This window comes from Spea bombifrons, chromosome 8 (genome assembly GCF_027358695.1).
Source record: "Spea bombifrons isolate aSpeBom1 chromosome 8, aSpeBom1.2.pri, whole genome shotgun sequence".
Lineage (NCBI taxonomy): Eukaryota > Metazoa > Chordata > Amphibia > Anura > Pelobatidae > Spea > Spea bombifrons.
In genome coordinates this window covers 34,124,770-34,149,178 of record NC_071094.1, presented here as the reverse complement: position 1 = coordinate 34,149,178, position 24,409 = coordinate 34,124,770, and the positions used below count along the sequence as shown (strand labels likewise).

General features: G+C 39.4%; 1 protein-coding gene across 2 annotated transcripts; it reads right to left on the bottom strand.

The window, feature by feature from the left end:
* Positions 1-5,150: 5,150 nt before the first annotated feature.
* On the bottom strand, positions 5,151-11,695 carry RAP2C (RAP2C, member of RAS oncogene family). Of its 2 annotated transcripts, none has more exons than XM_053473953.1 (4): positions 11,539-11,695; positions 10,158-10,709; positions 7,329-7,649; positions 5,151-6,391 (listed from the first exon to the last, which is right to left on the bottom strand). In XM_053473953.1, the coding sequence occupies exons 2-3, from the start codon at positions 10,428-10,430 to the stop codon at positions 7,371-7,373; spliced, it is 552 nt and encodes a 183-aa protein (XP_053329928.1). In that variant the 5' UTR covers positions 10,431-10,709; positions 11,539-11,695; the 3' UTR covers positions 5,151-6,391; positions 7,329-7,370. The 2 variants fall into 2 exon arrangements, with proteins under 2 accessions (XP_053329928.1, XP_053329929.1); XM_053473954.1 differs by having other exon boundaries at positions 10,158-10,706.
* Between the last annotated feature and the right edge of the window lie 12,714 nt (positions 11,696-24,409).

Here is a 24,409-nt window from a genome sequence, read left to right as displayed (position 1 = left end):
TTAAATGCAAACTACCCCTTTAACATCATTGCTCATTGATATGAAGCTCGGTTGCTTTCCGGTGTAGGACACTTTCTCTTACACGTATGTTCAGTATGTTGCAAATTAAATTTACATGCCTGGGTCTAAAGCTCCCAAGAACTGGACCTGGAAAGTATTCCGACATGCATACTCATTGATGGCCTGAGCTCTTTGATTTGCTTCATAGGGCGCTCCAGCCACCATATGCATTTTAATGGATATGATAGCTGAGTGGTTCCTTTATTTTTTGTATGGTTTTGTATGATTCTGCAGAATCTCACTATATGCATTAGCCCCTTTCCGCCAGCTTTGACCAACATGTTGCATGCATCCGTGTGATAAACCCACGTGCCAGTCAGCTTTAACAAAGGCTCAGAGAGCGTTCCGGGGGGCGACACAGAAAGCACTCCCGCTGGTTTTAGTGGCGCTTTATCCTGATAATGAAAAAGGGAAGGCGGGGCTGGGGGTGGCGGGTTGAGCTGCTGCTCTGGAGCTGCAGCTTCTCCTGAAAGTATGTCACTTTATTATTAACAGGTTTAACGACTGCATTTTTAAGTACTTACACAGTATTGTAATATTCATTCTTTGAAGGTGACTCCGTAATGTCCCTCTAAGAACATAGAGCCTATATTTGAATATTAAACTCAGGTATTCTTCAAAGCTCTTCATGTCAGAGCTGGAAGTTCTATATTGGCTAGGTGAAGTGTGACTGACACCTAGTGACTAAAATGAGGCATTGCATGCTTGTAATTATTATTATTAATGAATGAAACCAAGTGATAGGGACAGTTTTTTAAAAGTTTTATCCATAAAGTCTAAAAGGCTATCACATGATGGAAATATTTTTGATGGAAATATAGGAGTATCAGTTTAGCTGATACTCCTCTCATTGTAGCCAGGTGAGAAGAAGCAGAGAGGCGGTTGTTGCTCTCACAACTTGTAAGGAGGAAGTGATCATGGCAGTAGCCTCAGGGCCGTCTTAACAGAATAGTAGGCCCTGGATAAAGCAACTGGGGCCCCTACACCCCCACACAAAAAAATACATGATTTAGATGCATATACACATACACAAAATAAATTCAAGTTACAATTAAAAATGCAGTTAAAGTGCAGTCTCTCAGCTTTAATTTGAGGGTATTTACATCCAAATTGAAGGAAGGGTTTAGGAATTACAGCTCTTTAATTCAAAAGCTGTTTCATGGACAGGTGTGGGCTATTCCTTCGTTATTAAAGCAGGCTAAAGGCCTGGGGTTGATTCCAGGTGTGGCATTCGCATTTGGAAACTATGAACCCAAATATATTCATATATATTAATATTGTTATTTAATTTTTTTGTCCAATTTTGCTGTGTTAATAAAAGGCAGGGCAGGGTCATTTTCGGCCAAGTGAATGCTGAATTTTTGGTTTCGGCCCAGAGTTTTCATTTCCGTGCATCCCCGCTATATACTAAGCCAGACACTGAAGGTAGGCCTACACCATATCAACGTTTGGCTTAGTATATAGTGATAAGTGTTATGCTGCATTATTGTCAATGTCCGGCTCAATGTATTTTTATAGGTGTTATGCTGTACCACCGTCAATGTGTGCCTCAGTATATAGTGATAGGTGTTATGCTGTACCCCCATCAATGTGTGCCTCAGTATATAATGATAAGTTATGCTGTACCACTGTCAATGTCTGTGCCTGTAAATTATGATATAAACTATCCATTTTTAAAGTGTGTGTGGGAGGGTGCCAAATACTCTAGGTACGCCCCTGATGTGGCCAGTGGCTAAATGTAAACAGTTTGAACATTTATTTTATAGGTTTCATAATATGGAAATCTGGAAAATTGCCACCTTTTCCTTTCCATCACACACCAGACAGCAAGAAATGAGGCAACTTATTAAAATGATATAAGACAACAGAATTTATGTTTTTTTAACGCAGGGTGGGGAACATTATATGCAGTACTTAAATTCACCAAACATTACCAAGAATTTTGATTTAGTGCCTTAGTGATCTATGTATATGGGGGAACATTTAGGATGTTTTTGATTTAAATTTAATTGTAACTGGATTTTAAAGAGGGACTGTCCCTTTACTACCATTACATTTCTAAAGGACCCAAGCTTTTAATAAGACGTGTGCATATATCGTTTGTGTATATATTGGCCAAACATCTCCTGACAAACAGGATTTGCAAGGGAGGCACCACCTAAAATTTAAAAGGACCACTCCGTTATCCTATGCATTAAAGTGCATTTAATGTCAGGAGTGTGTCTTTAATACCCCAATCAACCTTTGTTTAGGTTATGTCCTGAACTAGAGTGGACAAAGTGCCAAGAATGCCTCAGGTAAAACAGCCCTTTACTAGCACAATATACACAGATCAGCCAAAACATTATGACCACCTGCCTAATATTGTGTAGGTCCTCCTTTTGCTGCCAAAAGAGCCCTGATCTGTCGAGGCATGGACTCCACTAGACCTCTGAAGCTGCGCTGTAGTATCTGCACCAAGACGTTACCAGCAGATCCTGTAAGTTGTGAGGTGCGGTCTCCATGGATGCGTCCGGGTGCCGCGTGTTCTCCAGGTGAGTGACGCACCCGGCCATCCACGTGATGTAAAAGAAAACGCGATTCATCAGACCAGGCCACCTTCTTCCATCGATCGGTGGTCCAGTTCTTTTACTCATAAGGTCATTGTAGGCGCTTTCAGCAGCAGACAGGGGTCAGCAACACAGCCCCATATGCAACAAAATGCAATGACACCTTCCTATCAGAACCAGCATTAACGTTTTCAGCATTTGACCATAAGGGCAGGCCTTCACCCCCCCCCCCATTTGCATCAATGAGACTTGGCCACCGATGACCCCATCGCCAGGTCACCACTTTTTACGTTCTTGAATCATTTGCGTCAAGCCATCACAGCTTGGCCCTTGTCAAAGTCGCTCAGATCCTTATGCTTTTCCTGCTTTTAACACATCCACTTTGAGAACAAAATATATACTTGCTGCCTAATATATTCCCCCCAAGATTATCAGTGTTATTCACTTCATCTGTCGGTGGTCAGATTGCTATGGCTGATCGGTGTATAGGGTAAGTAGGTTTCACAGAACTTGCTTTGCCCATGTGCTGCCTGAAATAAAACTACTGACTCAAGTAATTAATACAGATTTATTTCATATATATAAAAAAAAATTACAAACGGTGAACTGTAGGGTTTCTTTACAAAATGACAAAACTGAATCAATTTCCATCACAGGTTTGTTTTCAGTTCATTTTCTTTTTACACGACCAAGAGTACAGTACAATGTCCATGTATGAGACACCTTTGCAGAGTTTGTGCAAAGTAATCTGACCCCCTACTGATGTCATAATTAAGACAGTAAGTTTGTTTGAATACTATAGCTTGGCCTCCAATAGCCATACCACATGCAGTTTCATTAGGAGGCTGTGAAACATTTGGTCCCAATCTCCCATCTAATGTGCTGAATAAACCATTTATATATCAAAACATATTCAATCTAATATTTAAACAAACCTTAAATAGTTGCCTAAAACAGAATTACCACACTGTCAATGAACTGCACGTTACGTTGAAGCTTTCCCCCCCAACAAACCATTTGGAAGCAATTTCACTTTTGTGATATAAAAGGACAAGGGGGAGTCTGATTTTTTTTGTTGTATTTGTTATTACTATGTGCTGTAACTATACATTTACAATAACCAATCATTAAGACTTTCGAGAGAAAAAAAAAAAGAAAAGATTTGGCGAATTTAAAGTGCAGGCTAAAAGTATTTTTGCCTCAATTAATAGATAATTATTGAGCATGATGGATACTAGAGAAACACACATAAGATACATACCTCTATTATTATGGTGTAGGCTGACCTGAAAATGCAACTAAAGAAAACTATATTCTAAAATAGTACTATGAATCTGATCCTACTTTGTATAGCATATTGCTCGGTTTACAGAAGAGAATAACCCTTATTGCAACACAGATTACACAGTCTATCAAAAAATTTAAATTGCACCATTGGTAAAAACTGGATAGTTCCTTACAGTAAAATCTTTATTGCAAACGGGCTTATTTTAAGTCTGATCATTATGATCATTCCAGAGATTAAGACACACTTTGCAATAATATCTCAGCCCCATGAAATTCATTCCACTTTTGCTGATTTTCGGTTACAGAGTATCAAGTATGGGGTGGCAACTCCTTTTGATTTAGAAAGGCAGCAACTCAAGTCTACCAATACGATTGGCTATAACATAATATTTTTGAGGCTGAAAATGTGAAAACGCCCTACTGCTGGGTTCAGGACTAACACAAGAGTATTTGCTGCTGGAACCTTAACCTGCTAGACAGGACAACGTCCCGGGCCATGGAAATCATCTGCAGATGTTATAATCCCTCTCATTTTCACACAACAAACGGGCCAGCGGATTCAACACTGAGGCAAGCCACAAAACTGTGCGCAAATGTATTCAGAAAAAAGGGAAATAGCATTGAGGACATGACGATCTTGTGGCGTTTAGTAGTTTACCCAATGGTGCAATATGATTCTCGTGCTAGCTTTAAAAGTTATCTGCCACCAGGATGATCAGGAGACCAGGCAACTAATTTTAACATACGCTTTTTATAGCAGATGACTTCAGCAATGCCATACCTCTACCATCATGCTCAGACAATCGAAGGAGTTTACTGATTAATAAATGTTTGGCCATGCTGCTTTTTAACTTTGGTTATCTGATTTGCTATACAATTTAGGTGTGCTTTAAAAAAACAAACAAAAAAAAACAAAAAAAAACACAAAAACTTTGCACGTGATTGAGGAAAAAAAAAAAAAGCTTGGCAATTACTATAATACATGTAACATTATGTGAGTATCATTTTTGTTAAAGCCTTACTACTGCCAGGAAAGTACAATTCATGGTCTGTATGCATGTCACACATGTAAAACTGTAAATACCTAAGAAAATGTTCAAGTATTCTGGAAAAAGAAACGTGCAGATCCGGTAAACATCAAGCAATCAGCTTGTTAAAGCACAAGTGAATTGTTAGTACCCTGTGCCTCTATGAATGCAGGAGCGGTAAGCAACTGGGAAGCAATATTAAGTGTACTCAAAAACACAACCACCATGAACTAGAAAAAAGTAAAATCATTTTATTTGCAATAGACTTATTTGTGCACAGCTTGGGGAAAAAATATCAACTTGAGTCTCATTACTATTGAGATACCCAAAATAAGTTTAACTTCCCTGTCCTAAGGAACGGTCAAACGCAGGCTACAAAACGGAACAGGGAAATAGCAAAAAACAAAACTAAACAAAAAAGCAAGCAGGGAATGGGGAGTTGGGTTTCTAAAATAAAAAATACATTTGTATTCTAACCACTGGATTCCTGCACAAGCCCACCTACCACTTAAACAAAGAACCATTATTAATAATAGTAGAAAGGCTTTAGTTAAAACATTTCATGGGTTGGGACGACTCCAGGAGTAAGTTTAAGCCTTTCAGTGCCAGAGTGGTGTGTTGGTCAGTATTCCATTGTAATTTACTCTGGAGATGAAAGGCAGCTGCCCACCGACAAGCCGGAAGTATAAAAAAGGAGGAAGCTTTCAACACGTATAATCTAAAAGCTGCTCTTGACTGACAGCTGGTGAACGACAGCTTCTACACTTCTACTGTCTTGTACAGATTTCAGTTTGCCGTTTGGCGACAGCGGTTAAATTGTCAGCAGAAGGGCATGTGGCGCCAACTTTAGAGCACTAAGCAGGTCCACTTTGCTTCGGGCAGCTTCGCTTGACACTGTTAAACGTAAACAATCTGAAAAGTATTCACCGATCACTTCAAAAAGGAAAATAAATGCTCAAGTTAACCCCTTCAGTGTAAAAAAAAAAAAAAAATTCACAAATGTGTCGCTGGCCACCTGACACTGAAAGGTTTAAAGAGCATACGTGAGGTAATATACAGGAATAACCATGTGATTAAGGCTCTATCATCCTCTGTTAAAACTGTCTTTAAAAAGGCATTATATAGGTAATACTGAGTAAGTATTTAATAAATACATGTTTCAGAAACTGATTAACAAAATAAAATATTAAAAAGAGGAACTGTTGCATATTAGCTATTAATAGGAACTTAGAATGCTAGAAAAGGTTCTATAAGGAGGAGAGAAACTAATGGGGATCTCTTTAACTTATAGTAAACGTGCTAAGCACAGCTGCGATAGGAGGGCGATGTGATGGTCACACACCATGAGCGTTCTATGACAGTTATGGCAATGTGCTGTTGTGCAGACAGGTTTTTCAAGGCTCAGATCTGCAACCTGGGCTGTTAAGTCCTCTGAAGCGGTCGCTGTGCAAATGTCCTCTGAGTTATCTGCGGAAAGGAAGGTGAAATGCATTCATTATTAGCTGTGGCTTAACAAAAAAAAATCTACAGGAATAAGCTTTGCTTTAACTGCAATATATTCCCTTGAAAATGCTATGCCTGGCCAATGTAGCCTATGATTCATTAGGATGCATGTTAAAGAATCAAAGCACATGTGAGATCAATATAAATAAATCAGGACCTAGCAAAAAGCAGCGAGACACAAGATGGTAATACCTGACCGTCATAATTCCCAAGGCTACATTAATATAACGATTGCTCCAGGGAGGTGAGCCACATCTTTGTCAGAAGTGCTCAGGCTAAAAACAAGCGGCAAACTCCGTGTCTGTTGGGACCGCCACACGCTCTGTAAACTCCTGTTATGTCCATGATGCAAATCACAGACGGATTACATAGAGGGTAAGCAAACTCAGCAGTTGGATGTGGTCAACATGTCCCAGTAGTCTAATGGTTTGTAAATGAAAGGATTATGGGAGTCCATCACCAAGCATTTATTTGCCAGGGGGTGTGGGATGCACTGTACTAGATCCTTTAAAAGAACTAGGAGATTCTATACTCTATTTGTGACAAAGCTTTAAAACAATCCCATGTCAGTCTATTTCAAATCACCATTAAAACTTATGAATTCAATATGATATGCAATACAAACACCCAGCCAGTTAGTCACTGAATCAACACATGAATCACACGCATCAAAACACTTACCTGTGTGTATATTATACACACCAACAATCCAAAAACACACAGAAAGATAAGATCCTAATTCACTCTAGACTCTATGAAATCTAGATTTCCTTATCTATCACAATCAAGTGATATCACAGGTTTTCAGTTAATTTTAAGTAATCAATTTTGGCTTTAATGCTGCAGCTCATGTCCACCCTAGTTATATGAAAAGATCCCCCATACTTTGTACAGAACCGACCTGTTTCTTTATGGCCGTGTTTGAGGTCCTCCTTTAAGATTCTCATTGAACAGTGCACGTTGTACAACACTGATCCTGCTTCTCAGGCAAAGATGCATAGTTCATTTGCCTGACGATCTCAGCAAACAGTTCATCCACCATTGTCTTGCTCTTGGCCGAGGTCTCCATGAACGGACAGCCCCACTCCTGTGCTAGAGATCGGCCTTCTGCTGCCATGACCTCTCTCTCAGACTCCAGATCTACCTTGTTCCCAACTAGAATGAGTGGCACCTTTTCATACCGCTTGACTCTGACTATTTGGTCCCGCATTGGCTTGATGTCCTAGAAATAAATCAGAAAGTGGAAATAAATATTGTAAGTGCCAAGTATACAAAACCCATGTTGATTTATACATACAATATACATAGCTGGAGATGAAAAAGCTGATGGGAGAGAAAAAAACAAAAACCTTTCCCCTTCGTTAAATATGGAACTTTGCCTCTATAAGAATCACTCATTGACACCACCCTCATTACCAGTTTTTTTTTTTTTTTTTTAACTTCAATATTAACCCCTTAATGACAAAGCCCGTACATGTACAGGCTCAAAATGCATTGTTTTCATTGTCCTTTAATGGAAAGATGTGTATGTAAACGTTTAGCCCTGCTTAATGCAAAGTTAAATTAGCAAAATGACCTCCGCTTGTTTACTAAGCATTGAGGTCAAATGAGAAGCTCACTGAGGCTGGACTTTTATCACATTGTAGCCAAATTCTTACATATTTATAGGACGCATTTTTTTAATTTTAATGAATATAAGTACAAAAATGACCTATTTTCAGTAGTGCCAAATAAGAACTTTAAAACTGCTTCCTCAACTTGAGATTTGTGTTTAAATGGCACAAGTCACAACACAGATGCAGCCTAGGATACGGCATTTTTAGATTGCCAGGGACTTCATTTCTAACACCGGGCCGACAAACTCAATCACACATTAGAAGAATACTACCACTCCTTGTGGGAAGAATATATTTTAGCTAATGAAAGAACTGGGTTATCGAACCTACTGATACACAATTAGAACAGAAGTACCGTAAATATAATGCAGTACAAACATGACACACCTATAACGTCAAGAAAGTTTCTTCCAAGTCCTAAAATGTCATTAATTCATCTACAAAGCCTAACGTTCCTTGCCCCTTACGGTCAACAACATTTTGCTACTTAAAGTCCAGGGGGCATTTTATGTGCAGGCTGATACAATGCCTTGTCTTCTGCGCTGAATGTACGATCTCAAATCTGCAGTAATTAGCAATTAGTTCAAGGATCTCTATGGACCCCGATGCACTTACTATTTTAGTGGATAGCATTAAAGCAGATTAAAATGCATGCAAAAAACATGTGGGTCAATAACAGCTCCTAGCATTATCTGCATACATGTTTTTCCTGTTTGGCTGTAAAGGAAAACACTGAGAAAAAAAAATTATAGCAGGAAAAAGGGAAACTTTATGAAGGAGCCCTAGTGTCGGGTTTCTTAGAGGCTTCATTCCAGATGCTTCACCCTTTGTTTGGAAGGACTGACTGGGCAAACTCATAGCACATACCTCCTAAAACTACTATATCTTCCCCCACGTGAGTCACCATTCACCTACACGCATTCTGTCGGATAACATGTTTTAGAAGGGTGTCTACAGACCGCACCAAAAATAAGCCAATTTAGGTGGATGCCTACACATGTGCACCTGTATTAATAATCTAAACCTCATTACGTACATTAGAAACAAGCAACGTATATATATTCTGTAATAAAATATTAAATGTCTGATTCCATTTAAAACAACAAAGAATGGCTTGCAATAGAAACCCCTATTCGGCATCCAAGTGACTCTCCTAACTGCTGCCGGTACCCTGTCCCGTTTCACTGGGTTCCATTCCAGTGATATGGGAGCTGCAGTGGGGATGAGCATTTAACCCAGAAACAAGGGGCAAAGCACAGGGAACAAGAATGGGAATGTTTCAGATACCTGGTGGTCCTACCTGCCTTCTGTCAGTCGGTAGCCAGAGTATGCCAACGCAGTGCATCTCACTGAAAACACTACTGGAACCCGAGCCGATACCAAAAAAAAAGATCTGTGTTAACTACGGAGGTCTGCAGTGGCTATGGGGTCCTTGTGAGGTATACTGACATTTACTGATAGAATGTCGCTTTACTTGGGAGTCAAAATGTGAGGCATAAAGTTACATTCATTTACATCACACTTTGGGTTCCGCACCAGACTTACACTGTATCCATAACACCCTTAATGTTTGTCTCTAATGTATATTGGGAGTTTCGAAAGTTACATCAGGAGGAGATTCTGCTGTGTATTTTGTATATTCTTTAAGCCTGTGAAACCAGCAACACATAAAGCAATGTAATGTAATGAAGTTAGAGACTAGTTTATGGCCCACATTAAGATATGCCAAAGCACATTTATCAGAGGCTTTCCATATAAAAAGAAATATTAGTGCAATATGCCCAATGGCCTTACCACCATAGTAACCAATGGGATGGTGCAGCGACTAGGAACATTCCCGGTGGCTGAAGAGGTGATTTGAAAACATTTAGAACTTTGTACCAGAATCTTGTTTTTGCATAACTAACAATTTAATAGTCAGAGATAAAACCCACTGGCAGTGCCACACATATTGTCCGCGGATCAATGCTCTTGTGTGTATGTAAATAAATAAATCACGGATTCCAGCTGTCATCAATGGCTCCAACGCACACGCAACATGTATTTGTGTCATTCAAAAAAAAAGGCTGTTGAAAATAGCTTACACAATCCTTTGCGGCATCAGACTGACTCACCTGGAACGACTGCTGATTCACCAGACTATACACTAGGATGAACCCCTGGCCATTCTTGATGTACAGGTCCCTCATGGAGGCAAATTGTTCAGTACCCGCTGTGTCCAGGATCTCCAGGACAGAGGGTGAAGAGTCCACCTCAATCTCCTTACGGTAGAAATCCTCAATTGTAGGGTCATACTTCTCTATGAAGGTGCCTGTGACAAACTGTACAGTCAGAGCCGACTTTCCAACCCCACCGCTGCCCAACACCACCACCTTGTATTCCCTCATGGGCCCGGAAGCGTGGGCTCACACAGAACATGCACAACAGAATGGAGCGTGGAAGGTCGTTACAGCGTAGGCTTGAAGTTCAGCGTGTTCATATCCTCCTCCGAGGGTCTGCTGGCAAGACAACGTTTCTCGAGGATCTGGTGGCAGGGGAGAAACGCGGGAGGCCTGTTTCATACACTAGTGACAGGCTAGGTACTGCTGTTTTGTGTCCCGTAAAAGGGTTTGGAGATGTGTCCACAGGAATCCTTCAAGGAGTCCTCCAGACCCCCAAAAGATCTACTAAATAAACAGAAGATAAGGCAAGTAAGAGGATGTCTTAGAAATATGCAAGAAGGTGAACACCGCACTTTACGTTTGATTAACGCAAATCGACATCGACAAAATGCCATCGGATTTATGATTCTAGAAAGAGAACGCACTGCTCTTTGACCCAGTCTCCCTGATTTTATTCACAGCTCTATTTTTTGGTTTTTCCCCATAGGGCCATTTCAAAATTCGGTTAAACAACAAGAAACAAAACAGTAGTATTTCTATCATCAAGGTATTTTGGAAAAGAGATGGGCCTAGAACTTTCCTGCAGTCACCATAGAAGTATCAAACCACCAGGCACTGCAAAATCACCCACCTCAGAGCGCCGTCGGGCACCACAAAAGCATCCACCTTACAGCGCCGCCAAAAGTATAACATTATTAAGTCACCAGGCACTGGGCATATTAGCAAGCCATCAAGCATGGCACAAGTGGGCACACACTAAGAAGTCAGTGCTCCCACAGGGAAGAGACTGGGCAGTAATGCCACCGGAATAATATACCAAAGGTGAAACCATTACAAAAGGCCACGGAGCCCGTGTGTTATGTGACAGGATAAGGTGAGCAGCTCACAACACAGCAGAAAGCAAAGGGGGCAATAAAACGCTTCATTCCCATAAACACTCAGCTTGGGAGGGAGGCCATTACCGCCTCACAGCCCGGTGACACAAATAAAGACCTCAAAACCGCCCACAGAATTCGCTATGAAAGCTCAATAACCCTCAGCCGAGGTGTCTGCGGACGGAAGCGTCTGCGCTTTCCTGGAGGGCCACACATCACTAAACCGCTATCGGCTATACCTGGGAAGCCAAGACACGATCTGCCAATTCGCCGCCTCTCCCTCAGCCTTCGCCTCCGATACCGGACACTGTGCTTCGTGCCGCCTCCCTGCCTCTTCCTCACCTTGCAGCTCAGGGTGGTTCCCGGATCCACCACCGAGTCCGGAGCCTCCGGAAGGAAGTAGAAGAAAAATTCTAAAAGCGGATGAAGACAACCGGCGGCGGAAATACACATCCGGAAGTTGTTAGAAACGCTTCCGGCCCGCTGGGAGGGTGTGTAAGGGAGGGGCACGCGTTACAGTATTAAGGTTTCGGACAGGGTTGTGTGATTCACTAAAACAGCGGTGTCTGGAGAGAAATACATCCGTTCTAAAGAGAACCCGGGCAGGGGTGAGAGGTGGCTCGCCTCATCCACTATGCGTTCAGAGGGTAAACGCACCGCCTCTACCATGAGGGCATATTCGTTAAAGGGAGAGTTCGTGGAGCAGCGGAGTCCTTCGCTTCCTTTTAATAAATATGATCCTGTGAGCGCCTCCTGCACGAAGAGCGTGGCCAGCCCTGTGTCATGTATAGTTAAATGATTTAGATTTCTTCAGCCTCCTTGCCCATTGGCTTATGCATTATTCACGGCCAGCTCAGCCCTTAATACTGGTGACGGCCCTCCATAGTGAACGGTGAAAAAACTCCTGGCAGCTGCCCCTTTAGCGAACAAACCTCTATGAGCAGCACTGCTGGCCCCACAATGCAGCGTAACACCAGTGAGATGACATTTCTCATTGTTAGTGAATAAACCCTTATAGTGCAGTGCTATGAAACATGGTGGCAGTGAATAAATCAATACATTGCTTCAGGTTTGTTTACATTAGGGAGCGGTATTCACGTGCAGAGGCAGTGATATTCGTGCCCGCTGTCTTTTTCTGGCAGTGCCCACCTGCAGACCTTTTTCCACAAAAAAAAAATAATAATAATAATTGGCCGCACATATATATTACCTCATAACATCGATATAGTGTTATGGAATTTTCCGTCTTGCTCCTCCATCTTTGGCAACAAGTTAACGCTACCGGTTCCACATAAAAAATACTTTGTTGCCCGGATATTCTTTAAAGATTTATGGCAATGAAACGGTAGAAGCCTAGATTCTCAAATACTTTGTGTTCTTTTGTAATTTCTGAGTGCTGTATTTGTGGATTACTCACTAGATCGCTTCCTGCAGGTGTCAACAAGAGATACACAGTCCTGGTTACGATAATGATGCCCGGCCTGTAATCATTCATTTTCTTCAGTTATTTGTTGCCATTGATCTTTGATATTTCATACATTTTACAGACCGTGCCACGTAAGGCGTGTTTGGCTCTTTACAAAGCCAAGCCTAAGCATTGCTTCGGACCAGAAAGCGCCTCTCTTTGCTTGTCGCAGCTCTACGTTGTCCCTACCTGTGCTGGATTACTAAGGATCATTATTGCCAATGCTTCGGCCGCACGTTGTTATTATATGCTTTATGTAACCGTAAACGCCAAAGCAGAGTTTGTTCCGCTGTTACTGTATGGCAGGATTATTACTCGCGATGCATAGTAAGACTGGAGAGTGCTAATGCATATTTAATACACTAAGTGACTGCACAAAAATCCATTACCTTTAATTATTCTTTTGGGCTAATGTGAAGCAAACCTTATATCGATCTGTCACAGAGCTTCTTTCTCCCACATCAATCAATAGTAAAGTCAAGAGAGCCAGCCACACGACAAAAGCATAATAAAGCTAGATGTTTCTGAGCAGAAATCATGTTATTGTATTATCCTATTCCATGTAAATGGGGAAATGCAATGCAATCTCAAAAGGTATGTTCAGCTACAACACATTGATTAGCCAGCAGATGTCAGAGCAGTACGTGTAACACTTATATTCACAATGGGAAATAACAATCTCAAGACCCAGCTTGTACCAACACACAAGCCGCCTGAGCGTATGCAGCTAGCTGGCTGATCTTCTTGGGAGTTTATTAAACACCTTGGATAGTAAGGTAATATTTTTCCCCTCTTCTGTTGCTTGCTCTGAAATGCAGATTACATTAAAATACAGTCATTTATATGATTTTATCTAAATACACTAATATAGGATTACTGGATGTGCGAGTAATTAAATAGGTTTGGTAATGGCTTGGGGTTAATGGGCCTTTTGTATGAATGGAAGGTTCAAACAAGTCTGGTGGCTTTCAGCTACTACTCAGAGCGATACGGGTGTTTTATATATCACTTGTCTGTATCCGCCCTGTTTAAAAGGAGTGCATTCTTGCCTTTAAAGCTGTGTGGTTTTGACGCTCATCAAATCACTCCATCAAAGGCATGCATTATCTCACTTAACTTGCTCAATATACGCTTTAAAGTAGGTTTGAGTCACGCTGTGACTTAAAGAGGCAAGAAAAAAATGATCAAGCACACATTGCTTTTATCAAAAGCAAAGTTTTAAGAACCTCTAAAGAGTTTGTAAGAAAAAAGCCAATCTACTTGCCTGCCAGGGCTCACCCTGCTTACCTTTTTCAGGTCTTCCAAGGATCCTCGCTGTGACTGCACTTTTTGGACACAGCCAGCTCCTGTATGATCAGAAAGCAGCTTCTACGGAGAAGCCCAGGGACACGCGGAAGTGAGCTTCGGCAGGTTAACAGACACTTAAATGGACAGTCTAATGTCCCCAAACAACATCACCAAACATCAATTTTACCTACTTTAATGTTACAGCTGGTTTTGGGATAGGAAAAATGAGCTGTGGGTAGGGAATATGCCAAATGTATGGCAATTACAAGATAACACCCAACTATTATATTCATTACGGTGCATATACGGGCAATACATTTTAAGAGTTTTATATTATATATATATATATATATAGATAGATAGAAGCATGTTACTGGACCTAACAACTATGGGGATTTTATAAACTGCAGGTAAATCTGACAAATGCTGCCCACAGTATGTTGAATTTATTCACTGCATTCAGGGTTTGTGAAGGATATGTGTTTTACATACTACCGGCAGCAGTGGCCAGGCTGACCGGCAACAAGTTGATTTCATAGGTGACAATTTTGTAAATGGCTGAGGCAGCAGCTCTACTCATTCTGTGTTTAATCAGCGTTAACAAACACGCAAATCAAACACCATGTATTGTGGAGTCAGCAGGTCATAAGACAGTGAAAAACCTGCCACATCTGAACTGAAATTCAATTACTGTTTTGCTAGCCAATCAACTCGTAAAATGGGCTTAGGAGAATAAGTTAATGGCAGTCCTTGGTCACTATAAAATTGAGTAAAAATCCTCAAACCCGTAACATGAACATGCGTTTGAACCACTCTTGTGTAATATGCCGTGTAGAGAGTGGCCATGTATGTAACAAGCACCTGGCTTTTGCTGGATAATATTAACAGACAATACCATAAACACCGTGGATGCTTCAGACAGAGATGAGTAGAGAAAAGTAACACAGTAACCAAGAATTTTATATACTTTATTAAAAGATCAAAAAATAAACAACAATATAGAAGAAACATACTAAAATGAGTAGCATTATGCACATTTCTAAAGCACATACAAGCACTACAGCGATATAATCTGGCAAAAAAGAGAAACTGACAAGCGTATATCCTGATGGTAGCAGTTGAGGGAATGAATGTTATTACATTCTAAATCTGAAGTACACAATTGAGCTGTTTGTGAATGGTTCTTTATCACTTTCAATAAATACCCCTGGCTGTCAACCGTAAAGCGCATTTTGCTGGTGACTAGAAAACCCTTTCCATGTCAGACGGGCCCATGTTATCATCTATGCTAGTGTAAGGATCAGAGCCTTGCTATAAAAAAGGATAATTCTTGTGAATTGACTATTTTGATTCTCCCACAGAACTGCTAGCATGATTGCTGAAGCCCTGCAAGTTATAAAGAAATGGCTCCGCATACAAACCCATAAGAACTGTCCGTCTGTTTCCTAGAACAAGGTGCTTTTTATTATTTGCCTTGCTTTATATCGCAGACAGTCTACACACTTGAACACTCAGGCTGATTATAAAGTAGCATCATACGGCTCGTTCTACTGCTGTGAAGCTCCGTAATGCTTAATAGCATCAATAGGGCACTTCACACCCAAACTCCATTAAAGGCATGTGGGGGGTTATATATTAAAAAAACAAAACAATTCTGGTGCAAATTGCTTTGCGCCATAATTATTTTACATATACCCTATAGTTCTTACTGGCAGACACCAATAAATAATGTATACCGCACTATTGCATCTTTTATAAGTGGCCGCTGTACCACCAATTAATAATACTGGAAGCAGCAATGGATGCATCGGTTATAATAATGCATGGCTGCACAACTCTACAGCTGTGTCACTTAGATGCACAGTGGAGGAGGTTTACTAACGGTTAATTGGTTTTAATGTTGTCTTTGATAGAAATCACTCCAGTTTGCACTAATGTGTCTACAATTACCACTTAGTAAAATGACCCTAAAAAACAGAATAGCCAACTTTAGTCACACAACCAATGCGCCTTGGTAAAGTAAAGCCACTACATATTGAGTGGTGGGACATGGCCAGTGACTTTTCACTACTTTAGCTGAGTGTCCCATATTGAAACACTAAGGCAGGTTTGCAGGCTTGTCATACCCCCCTATGTACTTATGGCTTTACTGCGATTTGATAAACAAGCTTATAATCCCCTTCTGTTTCTGCAGTGAATCATACTTCTGTTGACTTCAATGCTCCTAAATACTACATGCTTTGCCCATTTTATGGTATATGTTCCATACTAACTGACCAATCAAACCCTCATCTGCTAGGACACAAAGAGCCGCGGCAACAAACGCTTATGGATTCCATCACTATTGTAGAGCTGTTTTTTGGTGTACAGTAGAATATAGCTAGAACCTTAGAACATCTGTGTCAGATTATGTCATTTTATTGTGTGTGAGGTTGAAAGAAAGAAAAGCCAAAGCTTTTTCAGCAATTGATGTTTTTGTGAGTCCTGAAACACAGCGAGATGTCTTTTTGAGCACAGAAAGACAGACCGTGAATATCAGTAGCAAAGGGGGTTAACCAGAAAGCATTTTGGGTAATAATAGTGCAAAATGATTGTCATGTGGAGGCTTGATAAATGGAGTCATGTGAATTTTTTTGCTATGGCAATAAGTTAATTTTCTTAAGAAAGAGACATTTCCTGGATAATTCTTCAGCATTTCTCCGACATTTTTAATGGTTAGCCGGACACCTTTGTTTTCGGGGATGTGGCTAGTGGCAGCGGTTTGACTTTTTATGCGACTTTGTGTCTCTATAGTTATTTATGTAACCGAGTAAGGCATTTAGAAAAATAATAATGTATTTACACCATGTAATTTATACACATTTCTCCCTGTTTCTATACACATTATTGTAACTATGTTTTTGTAAATAATGTTCTTAAGGGGTTATCACTCCTATTGTTTTTTTTAATGGATCCATGAAGTATACTATTTGAAGTGTTCCTATATTAAGGGTGGAATGTGGAGGGATTTGGCTTTTGTACAAGACCCAAGAGTAAGGTTTTATATAACCGGTCACTGGCTGTTTCATAGAGACCAAGGGACATTGATGGCATGTATTTATGGGGGGGGCTCACAGTTCTGGCATGTAACAGGCAAAATCCTATTCTTTCAAGACAAAAACAGCAGCTGGGAGGTTAAACATTTGCTAAAGATTTTCACGTTAGTTCTTCCATTGTACAAATCCCCAGAATGACCTGGAACTGTATTCCTAGCAATAGAGAAGAGATCATCCATGTAAATGAAACAGATCCCACTTACAGGTAATGGTTTTTACTAAATGTAATACTCATCTGTATGTTTAGAGACCTTTAAAGATCCTTGGTAGAAGTCTGGCGTAATGGCAGATGTGCTTAGACCGCCAGCTTTTTAGATCTACTCCAGGCAGAGGCACCGCTTCAGGTTAGCCCTACCGGTGTCTGTTTTACCCGCACCTCCACTCTTCATGCCGCGACCAAAAGTATTTTAACATTGTTTTATTTTATAGCATAGGGTACAGTGCTCTTCACGCCTCGGTATGCCTGGCATTTATATATACATATCCTTTCTAGAAAACAGGATGATATTCTTCCCCAATTTTAGAACTACAGTTTTGCAACACAGGACATTAAAAAGGCCTTTATGCAACAAACCTGGATTTACCAGACGCTGCATAGTAAGCTATGGCGAGCTACAAAGCTTTTGCAACAGCAAAGCAACAGCATGCTTTTTGATATTTTTTCCGTTTTTTAATAGTAAAACGCCTTCTTCGAAGCTTTAGTAATACCTATCTCTTTACAAACATTTCCTGTTTTTATGGATTTTTAATATTCAAAATATGTTCCAAGATATATATATATATATTTTTACCGTTTATGGACTATGTACATAAGTGCAAAAGAGTTGTGTCTCACACATTCGTACACTAACTGAATCAGTTCAACTGCAGCATATTGTATCTTCAACACTGTTGAAGCACCATTTCATGTTTAGGGAATAAAAATATCCCTAATATACATATTATACATGCAGCATCTATTAGTTATAGGGCCGGAATTATGAAGAAAGAAAGAAAAAAAAAAATCAGATTATTATTTTTTTTATTTGCTCCTGTTAACAGGAAAAATGCATACCATGTTTTCTTCCTCAAACAGAAATAAAGGCCCATTAAGATTATAATTAATCTTCTACAAAACCCCATTTAAAATAAAATAAAACTAAAACCCCTTGTCAGATCTGTAGATCTGTTATATTGATTTTTTTTTTTTCCAATTGATGTATTTTTGTTGACTTCATTTAGGAAAAACTTTTGTAAATTCATGGTACTTCAACTAGTTCCCCTTCACGGAGGATGAGTTCTAAACATGAAATGAAGCTTTAGAGAGGTCAATCAGCATGTTTACACACGTCACTCAAATAAATTAGTATTAAAATATTTTGTTTTCTTTATATTTTCTTTTTTTCCCCCAGACAGGATTAGAACATACACACGAGCCAATGTAACGATAACCTACATGAAAAATTAAGGCCTATTTGTGGAACAACCCTAACCATGTCAAATGGTTCTAGAAGCTCTAGACCCTGACTTCAAGGCCCATAATTTAACAGCCCCTACAAACTGTTACCCTAGACACCCCTTGAATAGGACTTCAATGAAATATCACTTGAAGGTCAACACCAGGTGTGAACAAAGAGGGTCTTTTCGCTGAACCGTTCATGAAAACTGAAGCCTCGAACTCAGTGAAAATCTATGTTTATGAGGAGTTGAAGGGCTGGGAATAGTTATGGACTACCTTGCAGTTTGCATGTTTGGTGCAGAGTTTTTGACCGGAAGCAATTCAATTCTTTATATGCCCAACACGAGGCAAAAAGTGAGCAAAAAGTGCCATCCATATTTTGTAAATGTACTATTCAATACAGAAAGACCATTCGGTTACATCTAGCCTTATTTTGGAAGTAATCCGCTCATATTATCTAATATCTGTGATGTTCTGTTTCATTCATAGGTATATCACTGGGGTGGATTGTGGGTCTTAAAATAATGCATCTAACCTTGCCAAATCTATCCTATTTTCTTGCTCCAGGTAACTTGATCTCCCATTTCTGGATGTTCTGCATTTATTACACCCAGTGCCCTGTTCCTATACGACCCACACAATTAAGGTAAAGAGCTCTGAGACAGAACCTTTTACGTGAGCTGCATAAGTTGTGTTCATGGTCATGGTCAGTGGGACTAAAACGAGATCTCTGGGTCTGGAGAGTTCCTAGCTATGTGAACCTGATTGTGGTCTCCCTCCCTTTTGGCTCCAATCCCAGGGTGCCTCAATATACAACAAAATAGTACAATTTATTCAGAGACAAAAGTGGCAATATTTTGTAAAGTAAAAGTTAGCATTCTGTTAATAGAAACTTAGAGGTCTAAAAGCGGGCATTCCAATAAATCCAAAACAAGACTATAGTTGGAACCAAAGAAATCCAAAAATACTAGCTACACAGTGAACTATATACCTTCAGAATTCCGTAAAATCTTTTCTTCCCTATTTTTTCTGCCCTCAAAATAGCAAACTTGGTGAATCTTGATTGAATCATACATTATAGAACACAGAGTTAGTCTACCTAGATGGAGGTGTCGGCTACAACAAAATGACCCGTTCACCCGCAACAGATACTACTGGTTAAAGCCATCAGAGGTGGACGTGGAGCTGCAGGAATCTTTAAAACAGTAAAGCTAGGTCATCTTTTTGATATTCTCGAACTGCACATCACCAAGCTCATACTGTTACACCTCACTTAAAAGAATCACAGCTAGTGCATACAAAAGGTAGCTCATGTTGTAGTCCAACTGCTATTGCAACAACCATTCACTATAATTATGTATCAATGAATCTAGCCTTGTAGAATTTTACATAAACATTAGATTTTGTTCTCAAACTCTTAATATAATCTACTTTAGGATCTGTTATCTACATCATGCTTCTGCGGGGATCTGTCGGTATACACACAGGGAGTTTGTGTGAAATTACTTATTAAACCTTAAGATAGTGCCACTTCTTCAACAATTCAAGAATTTCATTGGTTAATGAAACAGGTATCCAAAAGGAGTATGATTAAATATATTCTTAACAATATGCAAGTAAAAATATCCATTACTATATTCCTAACATATAAATTTAATGTTTACACTTCACTTAAGGTATTAACTGACCAACTTATTAATACATTCTGCTCTCAAGTAAAAGATACAGCTTATTTCTGAATAAAAATACATTTCCAGTTTGGAGTAAATACAGCGTTCATTCACGGAACTGGGAGAGTGGTGATGAATTGCGGTGAGTTTGAATTTTTTTTTAAGTCACCCAACATCATTTTGCATTTTAGGGGGTCAATCTGTGAATACTCCTGAAGAAGGGCTCTGTTGGTCCCATACCATGCATAATTAAACCTACTAGTGTTGAGTGAATAAAATAGTATGTTTAAAAAGGTGACCAGCTATTTTTTTTCCAAATCACTTTCATATATTATGCTTTATATTTACCGGTTTTTTTTCCATTTGAAAAATATGTATGTATGGCTGGGGGCCTCGATAGCGTGACAACTCTTGTTTCTGGAAAGAATGTATCTGAAAAGTTGGCACTGACTTACAATGCAGAAATTCCAAAATAAATAATGGATATATTGTATATGCAAGCTTAATTTGCTAAACGTCATGTTATTGGACCAAAGTCTGCTGAAATTGTCTTGTCTTTTTTTTTTTGTTTAGCTCCAAAATTCTCCATTCTTGAGATTCCCCTTTGACTTCTTAAACTCGGGGAAAATCCTCCCAGTCCATTGTTCGGATTTCATTGTTGAAGTACTGGGGAGAGGCCAGAAGAGCATCAACCTTGGCTGGGTAAAGAGATGTTAAATCACCTACCTCCAAGATTTTGTCTTATGCCACCCCAAATTTTAAGCGAGAATTGTTAGGGTTAAAAGAATAAATCCCTGTGTAAGAAATACAGGATACGATAAACTGTGACTAAGCAATAATGCAGCCACTGTGGGGGTTTTTTTGCATGCCAGAATAATTGCTAATAAATAGTTAATAGGCTTAAGACTAGTCAGTTTTAATATCGGAGATCTTGGTATCACTGCTAATACATCCTGAGTGTCGGTGCTGAGAAGCGGAGATAAGGAAACTCCTAGCAGTGAAATATCCTGCAGAACGTGTTTTCTTTTATACAAAACAGCAAGACAATTCTCGTAAAAAGTTATACAAATTAGGAAACCTTTGGCTCTGTTGTCAAGCGTTGTCAACAGAGCCACAGTCATCAAGCTCATCTCTACCTCAAAGACCCTAAAATATGGTAGGTACGTTAAGGCCTCTGAGTCTCGTTTGTAAGGCAAACAGATTTCTGTTGGAGCACGGCATAACCTTCAATATAAAAGTTTCCACTTTTTTGTCCCATCCACTGGAGGCTAAATTATATATAAGGGAACGTACTGTGGATATACCAGAACAGCTGTGTAACTCAAATGTTTTAAGTGCTTTCAGCTACGTATACAAAATGAAAATGATTATTTAAGACTAGAAATGTACAATACACGTAACACTTCCAAAAAAACATATCTCGGTATCTAAGAGAAAATAGCATTCTTTCCTCTCACGATCACTATTATTGGTCATAGCAAAAAATAATGTTTTTTCAAAAATTATTTAAACTGCTTTTTTGTTTGCATAGTGATGGCGAAAGTGTCGCCCTGAAGCCGTTGGTGCATTACATATCCTATGGCCGCCGCCGACAATCCCAAATTTGTCTGGACAGTCTTGATAACTGGGCTTATGTTCTGGCTGTGACAAAAGTCACATTTACCGGGACTGCCAATTGAATTGTGCACTGCTTATGACAAGATATGATGATGATAAAGAGTGTTCTGTGGGCAGAATGCCGCATCAGCTCACATAATGTGACATCACACCACCATCTGCATATTGGGCGTGGGCCCTCGTGTGACATCATATCCGCTTCAGTGTCCTGTTGTGGTACATTGTAAATTTGGTAAGTGTGGTATCATGATGCTTTCGTAGCCATTTGAAAATTACAGTGTCCACGGTTCATTAACAGCTGGAGGGAAACACTTTCACCATAACTTCATACCTTACAATAACATATGGGTACAAGTAGAAATCAAGAAAAAAAAAATACATGGCTGATTATGACATCACATATCACAAATTAAAAAAAAATACTGTTTCAAAACATTTTTTTTTTTACTCCCTCCCTCTTATTTACCTATATCGTCATCCAGAAGCAGACATCTTAACCACACTTCTTATATCCTTATAAAATCATTTAGTTTTTCCCTCCTTAAGACCCGTTATTATCCATGTTTCAGCTATATTGCATAATGTTTGCGTAAGGCTGAGAGAACTGGACAAACAGAAATAACTTTGGATAAATAAAAACATGACAACATAGGTTCATTAACACGGGAGATTTTTTTTTTAACACATAGCACTTTCATCAGAAAACCTATACGTTTAGAGTCACCGGTTTTGTGACTATTAAGCGACTATAAATGCTCGTTAGCGGTGTTTGACACCATTTTTGTTTAAGTTTGAGCCATTACACAACCTGTATTTATAGTGCTACCCTAACAAGGCATTTTCTTTTGCCCGAATAGTTTCAGATTTGGTGAATAATTTAGTGCTTTGAGCTTTTGATTCTTATCTCAAAAAAAAATCAAAAATAATTCTGCCAGAAATATATATATAGATTTATGGAAACATTTCCTGTAAAGCTCCCAGCACAGCTACCCTGAAAGTTCATCATTAAAATTATCTCTTGAAATCATAATATTGTTGTAGTTTTTTGCAGGTTAATGCCCCCTGAAGAAGGTCAAAGCCCCGTTTTAATCTTTAACAGGCCTAGGGGGTCTGTTTTGTTATAAAGGTGCATTCATTTGGAAATTGATACATTATTGCAATAGACTCTAAAAGTATCAGGGATATTCAAATTAACCTAATAATGGAATCGAAATGTGTTGATGAATACACACAATCATGTATAAGTCATGCCTCAGCCAGCTGCCACTGAAATTGGGACAACCCCCCCCAAAAAATGTCCTCCAGTATGTAGTGGCAAATCAGGCCAGTACTTTAAGGCGACACTCCAGCCGTCATATGCACTTTAATGCATATAATCGCAGAGTGGTTCCTTTTTTTCATTTTTTTGGTGACCCCCTTGCATTTGCCCCTTTCCCTGTCCTCCAGCTATTTGCTGTGCTAAGAACCCCCCTGTGTGTACACAGTCAGCTCCTGCCGATTTTAATGGCAGTGCTTCAAGCAGACCAAAGTGGGAACATGAAAGAAGCATTTCACCGCCACTTCTCAATAAATTATTTTTTTCTAGGTTAAATCATTTAAATATAATAATTTAAATATCCATTCTTCTTTTGACCCAACATGATGCACTTAAAAGCACATTTTTTAATCTATATTGCCAACAACTATACACTTAATTCATAACTCTTCCAGAATTAAATATTTCCATGAATGAATGCACCTTTAAAACAGCAGGAATATAAGAGGCATATTCACAATACTCATCAATCTATACCTGGTCACATCAACTGGAGACCATTAACAGCCATTGTGGAATAAACCCATTACGTTACATTCTATATATACATCTCTGACAGATGTTTAATATATATGTGTATATTTATATATATAAAAAGATTACAATTATGTGTCAGAATATACAAAAAAACCCAACTTTTTAGCACTGAAAGAAAAGATCCAACATCCTTTAAGTTCATAAAGCCATATACCGTGTGGATGCGTCGGGTCTCGTACAAACTACATCCCATTCTTAATGAGGCACTGGCACACACTGTGCAAAACTCATTTTGATAACACATCAATTTAAACAGAAAAACACTCTAATCAGTTCACTTTTTACAGAAATCGTTGCAGCATTTTGGAAAACAGGAGCCAAAGTGGATGAAAATGAAGCCTTCATAAACTTTGAAAGTAATTCAAGTTATGTTTCTCTATGTTTACATCAGACAATTGGGGATCCCTCTGATGCAGAGCTAGTAACGTGCTGTTGAAACATATCATTCTTCAGACTATCTCGTCCCCAGGGGTCGCAAACAATAGTCATGGACCGGGCCAGCAATTACATAGTTAAGATTGTAAAAGGCATATTCATTTCTTAAATAAACGGGGGATTCACACCATTGGGCAATCAGAGCAGAGAACCCGGCAGATTCAGTTACCCTTTTTATAGAAGCTGTAATAGTCAATATGTGCATGGAAAGGCTAATGCATACATCCATATAAACGCTGTGGGGTATGTGT

Coding starts and splice junctions, on each gene's coding strand:
- RAP2C (XM_053473953.1), bottom strand. CDS start 10,430: ATGAGGGAATACAAGGTGGTGGTGTTGGGCAGCGGTGGGGTTGGAAAG. Junction 7,650..10,157: donor TGAATCAGCAGTCGTTCCAG/GTGAGTCAGTCT, acceptor ATTTATTTCTAG/GACATCAAGCCAATGCGGGA.